Source organism: Salmo salar, chromosome ssa09 (genome assembly GCF_905237065.1).
Source record: "Salmo salar chromosome ssa09, Ssal_v3.1, whole genome shotgun sequence".
In the NCBI taxonomy this organism is placed as follows: Eukaryota; Metazoa; Chordata; class Actinopteri; order Salmoniformes; family Salmonidae; genus Salmo; species Salmo salar.
In genome coordinates, this window is record NC_059450.1 from 61,456,995 (window position 1) to 61,472,605 (window position 15,611).

The window sequence follows — 15,611 nt, forward strand, 5'->3', positions numbered from 1 at the left end:
CTTCCCAGCCAAACAGCCCACCGTCCGACCGATCCCAGGATGACCAGAGGAGGGTGACTTGTGGGCCCAATAGATCAACCAGCCACGGACAACAGATGGAACGTACAGATGGCCAGCGGGACACTGGAGAGGAGCGGGCTCTGCACGTAACGCCTGCTCAATGTCCGCGTCCAGCTCCCACACTACTGGCACCACCAGGCAGGAGGCCGGGAGTATTGGAGTGGGATCCATGGGCTGCTCCTCTGTGTCATACAGTCGGGGCAGAGCGTCTGGCTTAAGGTTCTGGGAACCTGGTGTGTAGGGCAGGGAAAAAACAAAACTGGTGAAAAACATGGCCCACCTTGCCTGGCGAGGGTTCAGTCTCCTCGCTGCCCGGATGTACTCCAGATTGCAGTGGTCAGTCCAGATGAGAAAAGGTTGTTTAGCCCCCTCAAGCCAATGTCTCCACGCCTTCAGAGCCTTGACGACAGCCAACAGCTCCTGGTCCACCACGTCATAGTTTTGCTCCGTCGGGCTGAGCCTCTTCGAGAAGAAGGCACAGGGGCGGAGCTTCGTTGGCGTACTCGAGCGCTGAGAGAGCATGGCTCCTATCCCAGCCTCGGACGCATCCACCTCCACTATGAACGCCAAAGAGGGATCCGATGGGCCAGCACGGGAGCCGAGGTAAACAGAGCCCTCAGGTGACCAAAAGCCCTGTCCGCCTCAGCTGACCACTGCAAACGTACCGGGCCGCCCTTCAGCAGTGAGGTAATGGGATCCGCTACCTGACCAAAACCCCGGATAAACCTCCGTTAGTAATTGGAAAAACCTAGGAACCACTGCACTTCCTTTACCGTGGTGGGAGTCGGCCAATTACGCACGGCTGAAATGCGGTCACTCTCCATCTCCACCCCCGAGGTGGAAATGCGGTACCCTAGGAAGGAGATGGACTGCTGAAAGAACAAGCACATCTCAGCCTTGACGTACAGGTCATGCTCCAACAGTCGACCAAGCACCCTGCGCACCAGGGACACATGCTCGGCACGTGAAGCGGAGTATATCAGAATGTCATCAATATCCTCTCTTGGGTAGGGGGCAGTATTTTCACGGCCGGACGAAAAACGTACCCAAATTAAATGTCCTACTACTCGGGCCCAGGAACTAGAATATGCATATTATTAGTAGATTTGGATAGAAAACACTGTGAAGTTTCTAAAACTGTTTGAATGATGTCTGTGAGTATAACAGAACTCATATGGCAGGCAAAAACCTGAGTAAAAATCCAACCCGGAAGTGGAGGATCTAAGGCTGTAGTTTTTTCAAATGATTGCCTATCTAACACACAGTGACTTAGGGTTCATTTTGCACTTCCTAAGGCTTCCACTAGATGTCAACAGTCTTTAGAAAGCTGTTTGAGGCGTCTATGGTGAACAGAGAGCCAACAAAGGAAGTTGGAATTTGTTGACTCAGGATAGCACATGAGTTCATTGGCGCGCATTCACGTGAGGGGTAGCTGTGTTCCAAAACGTTTTTCAAGACATTGGAATTGTCCGGTTGGAATATTATTGAAGTTCTAAGTTAAAAAGGCCCTAAAGATTGATGCTATACAACGTTTGACATGTTTGAACGAACGTAAATATAACTTTTTTTGACTTTTCGTCGTGACCTTTTGGCCGCGCTTCCTACACTTGGAGTAGCTTACTGAACGCGCAAACAACAAGGAGCTATTTGGACATAAATTATGGACTTTATCGAACAAAACAACATTTATTGTGGACCTGGGATGCCTGTAAGTGCATTCTGATGAAGATCATCAGAGGTAAGTTAATATTTCTAATGCTATTTATGATTTTAGATGACTCCAAAATGGCGGGTATCTGTATTGCTTGATGTCTTTTTCTGAGCGCAGTACTCAGATTATTGCAAAGTGTGCTTTCCCCGTGAAGCTTTTTTGAAATCTGTCACAGCGGTTGCATAAAGGAGATGTTCATCTATAATTCTTTGAATAACAGATTAATATTTTATCAACGTTTATGATGAGTATTTTTGTAAATTGTAGTGCTAATTCACTGGCAGTATTGGAGGCAAAATATTTTCTGAACATCACGCGCCAATGTAAAAGGCTGTTTTTGGATATAAATATCAACTTGATCGAACAAAAAATGCATGTATTGTGTAACATGATGTCCTAGGAGTGTCATCTGGTGAAGATCGTCAAAGGTTAGTGCATCATTTTAGCTGATTTTTGTGACGCCTGTCCTTGCTAGCAAAATGGCTGTGTGGTTTTTCTTGTGTTGGAACTGTCCTAACATAATCTAACTTTATGCTTTCGCCGTAAAGCCTTTTTGAAATCGGACAATGTTGTTACATTAAGGAGACGTGCATCTTCAAAATGGTGTAAAATAGTCGTATGTTAGCGTACCACCTCCCCAAGAGAGGTTAAACACCACTACATCCTGCCCATGCAGGTCCCTGAAAATCTCGTCAACAAAGGCTTGGAATACTGATGGAGCATTCATCAACCCGTACAGCATGACGAGGTACTCATAATGCCCTGAGGTGGTACTGAACGGCGTCTTCCACTCGTCTCCCTCCCGGATACGCACCAGGTTGTAAGCGCTCCTGAGATTCAATTTGGTGAAGAAGCGCGCCCCTTGCATTGACTCAATCGCTGTGGCGATGAGCGGCAGCGGGTAACTGTACCTCACCGTGATCTGGTTGAGACCTCAATAGTCAATACACGGGCGCAGTCCTCCCTCCTTCTTCTTCACAAAAAATAAACTCGAGGAGGTGGTGAAGTGGAGGACCGAATGTGCCCCTGACGCAGGGATTCAGAGACATATGTTTCCATAGCCACCGTCTCCGCCTGTGACAGGGGATACACATGACTCCTGGGAAGTGCTGCGTCTACTAGGAGATTTATCGCACAATCCCCCCATCGATAGGGTGGTAATTGAGTCGCCTTCTTTTTGGAGAAGGCGAGAGCCAAATCGGCAGATTCGGGGGGAATGCGCACAGTGGAGACCTGGTCTGAACTTTCCACCGTAGTAGCACCAACAGAAACCCCTACACATCTCCCTGAGCACTCTCGCGACCACCCCGTGAGAGCCCTCTGTTGCCATGAAATGGTGGGGTCATGACGAGCTAACCATGGATGGCTTTGTACCACAGGAAATGCAGGAGAGTCAATGAGGAAGAGACTGATTCTCTCCTCGTGACCCCCCTGCGTCACCATGCCCAGGGGAATGGTAGCCTCCCTAATTAACCCGGACCCTAATGGTCGACTATCCAGAGCGTGAACTGGGAAAGGCCTAGCCACTGGAATAATAGGGATCCCTAACCTCTGGGCGAATGCTCTGTCGATAAAATTCCCAGCCGCGCCTGAATCGACGAGCACCTTATGCTGGGAATGCGGGGAAAACTCAGTAAAATAAACATGCAAAAACAGGTGTACAACAGAGGCCTCTGGATGAGAGTGGTGAATGCTCACCTGGGGCGACGCCAGAGTACTCTGCCTGCTGCCTCGACCCCTAGAGGAACCAACATGGCACCGACCAGCAGTGTGACCTCTGCGGCCACAGATGGTACACGTGAAAGCCCCTCCTCCGTCCTCCCTGAGCGCAGCACCTCCCAGCTCCATAGGCACCAGAGCGGTGGTGCTGGGAGAGGGAATCGACAGAGCCCTCTCTGGACGTCCATGGGTGACCAGCAGGTTATCCAACCGAATGGACATGTCCACCAGCTGGTCGAAGGTAAGAGTGGTATCCCTGCAGGCCAACTCCCGACGGACATCCTCTCGCAGGCTGCAACGGTAGTGGTCAATAAGGGCCCTGTCGTTCCATCCCGCTCCGTTCCATCCCGCTTCGCCCAGGGCGAACTCCTGGGCGCTCCTCGTCCCCTGCCTCAGGTGGAACAGATGACCAACCGCCGCTCTACCCTCGGGCGGGTGGTCGAAGACTGCCCGTGAACTCCGTGAAGTCCTCCAACGCCGCATCTCCTTCTCCCCACACGGCATTGGCCCACTCCAGAGCTGAGAGGCACGAGATGAGGGCGGACACCCTCTCCCTTCCCGAGGGAGCCGGGTAAACGGTGCCCAGGTATAGGTCCAGCTGTAGCAGGAAACCCTGGCACCTTGCCGCCGTCCAATCATACTCCCCGGGAAGGGCGAGACGCATCCCACTGGGACCGGGTACAGGAGGGACAGGTAGTGGGAACCCCTGTTGGGCTGGTGGAGGTGCTGGAGGAACTCCCTGTCTCTCCCAGCGGTCCATCGTCTGGACGACGTGGTCCATGGCGGCGACGAGATGGTGAATCAATGCCGTGTGCTCCTTGACGCGCTCCTCGACAACGCTCCCATAGGTACCTGCTCCTGCTGACTCCATGTAGTGGTGTGGGATTCTGTTAGGTATGCGTAAATTGCTGTAAGGGAGTCAGGCGCAGGAGAGCAGATATTGGGTAGCAAACGGAGCCTTCATTTAGGCGAACCAAAAACACACGGCACAACGAACACGAAATACAATACGGGTTGACATAACCCAGCGTAACCAGCCTAACGTGCGCATACATGAAACAATAAACAATCCCACACAAAGACATTGGGGGAACATAGGGTTAAATACACAGCAAGTGATTGAGGGGGTTGAAACCAGGTGTGAGGAAAACAAGACAAAACAAATGGAAAATGAAAAGTGGATCGATGACGGCTAGAAGACCGGCAACGCCGAGCGCCGCCCGAACAAGGAGAAGACCCGACTTCGGCGGAAGTTGTGACAAAGGTATTATAAATTGTGCAATAATTTGGGATCATTATGGAATGCAGACCATACGTAGCAGTTTAAACCTGGAGTCTGGAACACAGTTCACAACGACTAGACCATTGTCATTGTCACGCCCTGGCCATAGAGAGGGTTTTGTTCTCTATTTTGGTTAGGCCAGGGTGTGACTAGGGTGGGCATTCTATGTCCTTTTTTCTATGTTTTGTATTTCTTTGTTTTGGCCGGGTATGGTTCTCAATCAGGGACAGCTGTATATCGTTGTCTCTGATTGGGAGCCATACTTAGGCAGCCTGTTTTCCTCTGGGTTTTGTGGTTGGTTAATTTCTGTTTAGTGTTGCTTACCTGGCAGAACTGTTTGGCTGTCGTTTTTGTTTCTTTGTTTGTGTTCCCAGTACAATAAATACATGATGAGCACTCAACACGCTGCGCCTTGGTCTACTCCCTTCGACGGCCGTTACAGTCATCACACTTCCATGATTAGTGAGGATTATTAGTGTAGATTTATAGGGATACTATTCAAGCCCAATTATACACTTTTCTGACCTTCCAATATTTAATGGATTGAATGATTGAATATGGCATCTTTCAGGATGAATTAAACTACTGTATTTTTTATTTACCAATTTATTTCCTGCATAAAGGCTTCCCAAACTTTTTTTATTTTTATTATTTCATAAATACTTTCCTAACCCTAAATTATATACAATACCGGAGTATTTTTTAAATCTACCAGTTCGAGCTGAAAAGGAGATGAATGTGTGTATTTACATGGCTTTATTTAATTTAACACTAATATTCTGAACCGTTCTCTCCAAATATTCTATTGAGTCCGTTCAGAAAATTCTAATTAAAGAGGTACACCTAATTTGAAGGGATGCTTTAGATACATATACTGAAAACCCTATTGAATGAAAATACCATGAGAAAATCTGTTGGCCAGCAAGTGGGAGGGTTTTTAGCACACAAGGGAACCATGCCTGCAAAGCCCATTCCTGCATAAGGTAAGTCTGAATACCAACTACTGGGTGTGTAGGAAAGGTGTGTGTAGGAAATATGTACAGTCTGAATCGGGCCCATTGTGAATAATCCCTTCTTTGTGGTTCCATTTCTGCAGTCAGTGTTTTACGATTCAGCTGTGTAACTAATCTTTACATATTGATAGAATAAAGAAGCGCAAAGCCTGCGCTTTGCTGTTCAGATGTGAACAACACATTTCCCTAAGCCCCCCTACTCCAAAAAATATCAAATGTGTTTTGTCTGTTGTTGCTTCATTTTCCTTTATTTAACTGGCAGAGCAGACTAAACAAGGCTTTCATGTTATCCAGGCTGCATCACATCCGGCCGTGATTGGTAGTCCCATAGGGACTCCCAATAGAATAAGACCAACTACTAAAACAGATGGCTCTATGTAGTCAGACGGCAGGGTTGATGTGGGTGAGAAACTCTAATTACTGAATTCACAGGTAGTAGGAGACCCAAGGTGAGTGCTCCAGCCACTGGCATGCCATAATCCACACTAAAAACTCTATTCTATTCTTGAGGGAAAACCACATGAAATAATGAAAGGAATGGTTTATTTACAGGAACTGACCCAGTATTGCCTTCAGAGGCTCCAGAACACTTTCAAATGTCACCACAGCATCCGTTCAGATGGCAAGAACAGACTTTGTCAGGTTTATAAAAAGTTACTCTAAGTAGGCTGCAGGTGAAAGTTTGTGACTTTAAATAAATAATTTGTGAGTAAATCTAGGGAGATATCGACACAATAAATCTATTCCAACAACCACCCTTGTGAATATACTGAGGGTTAACATGTCAAGGATACAGTGCCTTTAGAAAGTATTCACACCCCTTTACTTTTTCCATTTTTTTGGTGTGTTACAGCTTGAATTCAAAATGCATTAATCTCAGTGTATGTATTCAACCCCTTTGCTATGGCAAACCTAAATAAGTTCAGGAGTAAAAATGTGCATAACAAATCACAAAATAAGTTGCATAGACCCATTCTGTGTTCAATAATAGTGGTTACCATAATTGTTGAATGACTACCCAATCTCTGTACCCCACACATACAATTACTTTTAAGGTTCCTCAATCGCATAGTGAATTTCAAGCACAGATTCAACCAAAAAGATCATGGAGGTATTTGAATGCCTCGCAAAGAAGGGCACCTACTGGTAGATGTGTAAAAATAAACAAAAGCAGAGGCTGAATATGCCTTTGAGCATGGTGAAGTTATTAATTAGGCTTTGGATGGTGTATCATTATACCCAGTCACTACAAAGATAGAGGCGCCCTTCCTAATTCAGTTGACGGAGAGGAAGGAAACTGTTCAGTGATTTGACCATGAGGCCAATTGCGATTTTAAAACAGTAACAGAGTTTAATGATTGTGATATATATTTTTTGGGTATGGATCAACAACATTGTAGTTATTCCACAATACTAACCTACAAGACAGAGTTTAAAACCTGTTGGGGATAGGGGGCAGTATTTGCACGGCCGGATAAAAAACGTACCAGATTTAAACTGTTTACTACTCTTTCCCAGAAACGAGAATATGCATATAAATAGTAGATTTGGATAGAAAACACTATAACGTTTCTAAAACTGTTTGAATGGTGTCTGTGAGTATAACAGAACTCATATGGCAGTCAAAACCCTGAGACAAATCCTAACAGGTAAACCTTTGCCATTGAAACACACAGTGAGTTAGGATTCATGTTTCACTTCCCAAGGCTTCCACTAGATGTCAACAGTCTTTACAAAGTGGTTTGAGTGTTCTCCTGTAAAAACTGACCGAACGAGAAGGCTGTAAACTAGGTCACAGGCGGATGGCCATGTCTACTATGATGCGCATGCGTGTGGTGACCCTTTCTTTCCGAAACGTTTTATAAGACAATGCAATCGTCCGCCTTGAATATTATTGAAGTTCTGATTGAAAAGGGCCCTAAAGACTTATGCTATACAACGTTTGACATGTTTGAACGAACGTAATTATATATTTTTTGCTCTTTCGTGGCGACAAGTCCCGCGGGCTTCGGTACATTTTGAGTAGCCTACAGAACACGCTAACAAGAAGGAGCTATTGGGACATAAATTATTAACTTTTTCTAACAAAACAAAATTTGTTGTGGACCTGGGATTCCTGGAAGTGCCTTCTGATGAAGATAATCAAAGGTAAGGGAATATTTACAATAGTATATTTGATTTTAGATGGTTCCAAGATGGCGCTAACCTGTATCGCCTAGCCTATTTTTCTGAGCATAGCACCTCGTTTATTGCAAAGTGTGATTTCCCAGTAAAGTTAATTTGAAATCTGGCAATGCGGTTGCATTCACGAGATGTTAATCTATAATTCTTTGAATGACAATATTATAATTTACCAATGTTTTCAAATAGTAATTTTGTAAATTGTAGCGCTGATTCACCAGCAGCATTTGAGGGAAAATATTTTCTGAATTTCACTGCCACTGTAAAATGCTGTTTTTGGATATAAATATGAACTTGATAGAACAAAAAATGCATGTATTGTCTAACATAATCATTTTAGCTGGTTTTCTGCTTTTGGTGACGCCTGTCTTTGCATTGACAAAACATTACACACAGCTATTTTCAATGTACTGGCCTAACATAATCTAACTTTACGCTTTCGCCGTAAAGCCTTTTTGAAATTGGACAACGTGGTTAGATTAAGGAGATGTTTATCTTTCAAAGGGTGTAAGATAGTTGATTGTTTGAGAAATTTAAATTATTCGATTTATTCTGTTTTGAATTTCGCGCATTGTATCTTGTCAAGCAATCCCGTTAACGGGATCCGAACGGGAAGGGGTATCCCCAACAGGATAAAGAAGGAAGCCTCTACAGAATAAAAAATATTGAAAAATGCATCGTGTTTGCAACAAGGCATTAAAGTAATACTGCAAAAAATGTGGCAAAGAAATCAAGCGTTATGTTTGTGAAAAATCCAACACAGCACATCATTGAGTACCACTCTTCATATTTTCAAGCATGGTAGTGGCTGCATTATGTTATGGGATTGCTTTTCATCGGCGAGAACTAGGGAGTTTTTTGGGGGATAAAAAGAAACGGAGTACACCTAAGCACTGTCAAAATTCTATAGGAAAACCTAGTTCAGTCTTCTTTCCAACAGACACTGGGAGTCAAATTCACCTTTCAGCAGGAAAATAACCTAAAAGACATGGCCAAATATACACTGAAGTTGCTTACCAAGATGACATTGAATGTTCCTGAGTGGTCTAGTTACAGTTTTTACTTAAATCAACATGAAACTATGGCAAGACTTGAAAATGGCTTTCTAGCAATGATCAGCAACCAACTTGACAGAGCTTGAAGAATTTAAAAAAGAATAATGGCCAAATATTGCACAATCCAGGTGTGCAAAGTTCTTAGAGACTTACCCGAAAAGACTTACCGCTATTAGTTGTTACATGTTACATTAATGTTTTATAAATGGACATTAAAATATTTGGTGTCGGAAGGCACTGTACAACATTTAAATGATTTACTGTTGTTCGCTTACAAGCGAAACCATCTCTCCCACTCTCATTTGCACTTTTTTAAGATATTAGTTTAATCTCCCTCTGAATGGAGTTTTCTTCGATTGAGAGACCTTGGAGGGTCTCTAATTAATGCTTAGACGACACTTCAGAATATTAACCATGCCTCTGGAGGGGGAGCGTTCGATTACAAAGCCCCCCCCCCCCCCCAAAGAATCCATATAATCTATTTTTCATTAGCGCAAATGTGTTTATCTGCTTTTAGCACGCCCCTGGCTCTGGCGTGATGTCGGAGTCGGTGGTCGATCTATGCCACACCGCTTGTTAATTAAAGTTAATTTAATTGAAGTTGAATTGCTGAGATAATTAAGAGAGAAACCTCGATTACTACCCAAGTGGGCAAATAAGAGTTTCAACTTCTGCTTAAGCTAAAATTGCTCCCTTCAATGTATTTTTTTACATCGACCAGCAATAGATGTTTCACATTGTGAAAGAGGGACTCTGTGTCCTGATATTCTATAGCTTTTTTACAGTATAACAAATGGCTTTACTTTGAATGTTGTCTGAAAGTGAATAAATTGAGACAAAACTTCCAGTTTCTCTAAACACCCATTCTTTTTTCCTCCCAGCAGTCCAGGTTCTCGGCTCATCCATCATTTCAGACTTACAGTAAACCCTCTCATGCAAAAACCCTTTGGATTTCAATCGCACAATCAAGTTAATGTGTTGCTTAATTAATCTTACCTCTGGATTGTTAAAAACCCAGTAGGTTCTAATTTGATTGTACTCAGTTAGGGACGCCAACTTTGAAATGCAGATGCAGGGACTAATTCTGCACTGCGATTAAACTGAACTAAATGACCCCATTCTAGAGAAAGACATTGAACATGAATCACCTGGTCTTTTAAGCAAAGGAACCGATTACTAAAACCAAAGCACAGCCCTCAAACTGGTAAAGTACGTACAAATAAGTTGTTTAAAATATTCCTCATATTAATGAGGACCATCATCCTTTTCCTCAATGGAGGAGCCTCCTCTACATCACACATACAAAACACAAAGCCAGACAGCTAAACCTAATGAAGAGTAAGAGAGTTGTCTGACCTACAGAGCAGTCGGTGCCTGTCCAGTTAGCCTCACAGATGCAGGTTCCCGTCTCGGTGTGGAAAGTTCCGTGGCTGGAGCACTGTTCAGGACACGTGCTTCTCAGGATCGCACAGCCCATTCCGCCCCAGCCCGGGTTACAGTGGCATTCACCGTGGTGGCAGGATCCGTGGCCCGAGCAGGTCGGGTCCAGACAGTCCACTAGGGAAACACGGGGAAAACAGGAGAAAGGAAAGGAGATGGATCAAGTACTGTGTATGGGATGATTTAAAAAAAAAATGTTTTACCTAGGCAAGTCAGTTAACTTCTCTAGGGCCAGTGGGACGATTTCGTCCCACCTACGTAACAGCCAGTGGAATCCCGTGGCGCGTTATTCAAATACCTTAGAAATGCTATTACTTCAATTTCTCAAACATATGACTATTTTACACCATCTTAAAGACAAGACGTTAATCTAACCACACTGTCCGATTTCAAAAAGGCTTTACAACGAAAGCAAAACATTAGATTATGTCAGCAGAGTACCCAGCCAGAAATAATCAGACACCCATTTTTCAAGCTAGCATACAATGTCACATAAACCCAAATCACAGCTAAATGCAGCACTAACCTTTGATGATCTTCATCAGATGACAATCTTAGGACATTATGTTATACAATACATGCATGTTTTGTTCAATCAAGTTCATATTTATATCAAAAACCAGCTTTTTACATTAGCATGTGACGTTCAGAACTAGCATACTTTACTAAATTACTCACGATAAACGTTCACAAAAAACATAACAATTATTTAAAGAATTATAGATACAGAACTCCTCTATGCACTCGCGGTGTCCGATTTTAAAATAGTTTTTCGGTGAAAGCACATTTTGCAATATTCTAAGTAGATAGCCCTGCATCACAGGGCTAGCTATTTAGACACCCAACAAGTTTAGCCCTCACCAAAGTCAGATTTACTATAAGAAAAATTGTATTACCTTTGCTGTTCTTCATCAGAATGCACTCCCAGGACTTCTACTTCAATAACAAATGTTGGTTTGGTTCAAAATAATCCATAGTTATGTCCAAATAGCGGTGTTTTGTTCGTGCGTTCAAGACACTATCCGAAAGGGTAAAGAAGGGTGACGCGCACAACGCGTTTCGTGACAAAAAATGCGTAAATATTCCATTACCGTACTTCGATGCATGTCAACCGCTGCTTAAAATCAATTTTTATGCAATTTTTCTCGTAAAATAGCGATAATATTCCGACCGGGAATCTGTGTTTTAGTACAAAGAGAGAGAAACTAAAAACATGGTGTCGCCCCGTGCACGCGCCTCAGCTCATTGTTCTCTGATAGACCACTTAACCAAAGGCGCTAAAGTTTTTCAGCCAGCGGCTGGAATTACATCATTCATCTTTTTCCCGGGTTCTGAGAGCCTATGGGAGCCGTAGGAAGTGTCACGTTACAGCAAAGATCCTACATTTTCAATAAACAGAGCCAAGAAGCCCAAGGAATGGTCAGAGAGGGTACTTCCTGTACAGAATCCTCTCAGGTTTTTGCCTGCCATATGAGTTCTGTTATACTCACAGACACCATTCAAACAGTTTTAGAAACTTTAGGGTGTTTTCTATCCAAAGCCAATAATTATATGCATATTCTAGTTTCTGGGCAGTAGTAATAACCAGATTAAATCGGGTACATTTTTTATCCGGCCGTGTAAATACTGCCCCCTAGCCCTAACAGGTTAAGAACAAATTCTTATTAAAATGACGGCCTACCGGGGAACAGTGGGTTAAATGCCTTGTTCAGGGCAAGAACAAAATATTTTTACCTTGTCAGTTCTGGGATTCGATCCAGCAACCTTTCAGTTACTGGCCCAAAGCTCTAACCACTAGCTACTTGCCACCCCAATCAAGGCTGAATGAAATAAACATGTGAAAATGTTCCATAGCCACCTTATTACTAGTGCAGACGTTCAAGCTAACACATACACCATATATACAAAGGTATGTGGACAACCCTTCAAATTAGTGGATTCAGCTATTTCAGCCACACCCATTGCTGCCAGGTGTATAAAATCAAACACACAGAGATGCAATCTCCATAGAGAAACTGAAGAGCTCAGTAACTTTCAACGTGGCACCGCCATAGGATGCCGCCTTTCCAACAAGTCAGTTCGTTAAATGTCTGCCCTGCTAAAGCTACACTGGTGCTGTTAATGTGACGTGGAAACGTCTAGGATCAACAACGGCTCAGCTGCATAGTGGTAGGCCACACAAGCTCACAGAACGGGACCGCTGAGCACTGAAGCACAAAGCACGTAAAAATCGTCTGCCCTTGGTTGCAACACTCACTACAGAGATGCAAACTGCCTCTGGAAGCAACGTCAGCACAATAACTATTAGTCGGGAGCTTCATGAAATGGGTTTCCATGGCAGAGTAGTCACACACAAGAATAAGATCACCATGCGCAATGCCAAGCATCGGCTGGAGTGGTGTAAAGCTTGCTGCCATTGGACTCTGGAGCAGTGGAAACGGGTTCTCTGGAGTGATGAATCACTCTTCACCATCTGGCATTCCGACGGACTAATCTGGGTTTGGTGGATGCCAGGAGAACGCTTCCTCCCCCAATGCATAGTACCAACAGTTTGGTGGTGGAGGAATAATGGTCTGAGGCTGTTTTTCATGGTTCGGGCTAGGCCCCTGAGTTCCAGTGAAGGGAAATATTAACGCAACAGCATACAATGACATTCTAGACAATTCTGTGCTTCCAACTTTGTGGCAACAGTTTGGGGAAGTTCCTGTTTCAGCATGACAATGCCTCCATGCACAAAGCAAGGTCCATATAGAAATGTTTGCCGAGATCAGTGTGGAAGAACTTTACTGTCCTGCACCTCAACACCATCGAACCCCATCGAAGACCTTTGAATTGGAATGCTGACTGCGAGCCAGGCCTAATCGCCCAACATCAGTGACCGTCCTCATTAACGCTCTTCTCGCAGCAATGTTCCAACATCTAGCGGAAAGCCTTCGCAGAAGAGTGGAGGCACTTACAGCAGCAAAGGGGGGACCAACTCCATATTAATGCCCATGATTTTGGAATGACATGTTCGAGCAGGTGTCCACATACTTTTGGTCATGTAGTCTATATTGATCTCAGCGACTCATTGAGAATAATTTGGTGCTTATCATATAAGGCAAGATAGTTAGTTCCACAATAGCACTTGTGTCCTTTCTCTCTTAATTCACTTCACAATGAGTGCAAAAAAATATTGAATTACTCCCTCGACTCAATAACATCTTACACGTCAGGTCACTGAGCTGCAGATGTAAATCTGACAAGTTAAGTACCTCTATGTCTGATTATGGATCAATGAAGTTTAAACTAATTGAACAGGGGGAGAAAAGATGGAGGAAAAAGCAAGAGGTATTTTCGACAAAAACGAGAAATGGACTCTCACAGGTTTTGTGTACTGGAGTGCACTGAACCAATCACATTGGATGGACAATTCAGAATCAATTCCAGTCCATAGCTGTGGTAGCTAAATGGTTAGAGCGAGCTAATGCATGCAAAGTATCAATGGGGACACAATGGATTATCTGCTTGGTGAAGTTGAAAAGAGCAATTGTTTCAGCTGTCTATGTCGCTGACCGGCTGGGAAATCAAACGGCGACACTGCATATCCTTGTGGTGTACCTTGGTGACAGTTGCTTCCCTTGTGGCCGGCATTGCACACACAGTTACCCGTCACGCAGATCCCATGGCCGCCACATTGGGGGTCCACACACTGAGTAGCGGGCACGTCACACTCTGTGCCCTTCCATCCACTGTAACATTGACAGCGCCCCCTGGCGTACTGGCCATTGCCACTGCATAGGATGGGGCAGGCAGCTGTGGTGGAAAGTAACAAGGTTATTAAAAAGTACATGACAATTTCTTGTAAAGTATATTATTCCATTTTGTAGCTATAGTGTTGATACAACCATAATATCAACACATCTATCATTATCTGGCCACGCTACAATGGACATGAGTACAACACTTTCTCTACAAAGATTTTATCTGAACCATTAGCCCTAACCTTTAGCCTAAACATAACCCTAAATTAAGAACAAATATCACATGCACATGGTAATCAATTCTGACAATATAGCCAATATTTGTCCTTTGAATCATGGCCATTTATTGATTGTGATATCAATACATGGATTAGGAATGTGACAAGAGAACATATATACCTCTTGAGCAGTATGGTCCACTGAACCTTGGGAAACAGTGACATGAGCCCGACACACATTCACCGTTTCCATAACAGTTGTGTGAGCACTCCATAACTGACTCTGTTGGGACAGACATTTTTTTCTAGAATTACACCAGCCATTACTGAGATATCATACCTCTAAAATATAGCCACCACATTTTTATTACATTTGACATTTACATTTTAGTCATTTAGCAGACGCTCTTATCCAGAGCGACTTACAGTAGTGAATGCATACATTTCATAAATGTTCATACATTTCACACATTTTTTCTCCGTACATCATCGAATATCATCACAATGTATTATTGGATTGGATTTCCTATCACTACTATATTGTCACATACTACGCCATCTTATACAGGTACAGTATACCACAATTCCACTCAGTCAATGTTATACATGTACGACAATGGAGGTTGCTGAGGGGAGGACGGCTCATAATAATGGCCAAAATGGAGTGAATAAAATGGTATCAAACATGGTTTTCACTTGTTTGATTCACTCCATTCCAGCCATTCCACTCTGTTTCAGCCATTATTAGGAGCCATCCTCCACTTAGCAGCCTCCACAAATTTCTTGTTAACAAACTATAGTTTTGGCAAGTCGGTTAGGACATCTACTTTGTGCATGACACAAGTAATTTTTCCAAATATTGTTTACAGACAGATAATTTCACTTAATTCACTGTATAACAATTCCAGTGGGTCAGAAGTTTACATACACTAAGTTGACTGTGCCTTTAATCAGCTGGGAAAATTCCAGAAAATTATGTCATGGCTTTAGAAGCTTCTGATAGGCTAATTGACATCATTTGAGTCAATTGGAGGTGTACCTGTGGATGTATTTCAAGGCCGACCTTCAAACTCAGTGCCTCTTTGCTTGACATGAATGGAAAAGCAAAAGAAATCAGCCAACTGATGAAAAAAAATATATAACTGTTTGGCCATAATGACCATCGCTATGGAGGAAAAAGGGGGACGCT

The 15,611-nt window shown here is 43.5% G+C and overlaps 1 protein-coding gene across 9 annotated transcripts in view; it reads right to left on the minus strand.

Moving 5' to 3' along the window:
• Positions 1–15,611, minus strand: part of LOC106611581 (teneurin-3) — a 228,084-nt gene that overhangs the window by 60,252 nt on the left and 152,221 nt on the right. For all 9 annotated transcript variants that reach the window (XM_014211945.2, XM_014211947.2, XM_014211944.2 and 6 more), the window contains 3 exons: positions 14,604–14,705; positions 14,062–14,256; positions 10,378–10,578 (listed from right to left, as the gene is read on the minus strand). In XM_014211945.2, the coding sequence (XP_014067420.2) occupies positions 10,378–10,578; positions 14,062–14,256; positions 14,604–14,705 (498 nt within the window). The remainder of the gene's footprint in view (positions 1–10,377; positions 10,579–14,061; positions 14,257–14,603; positions 14,706–15,611) is intronic.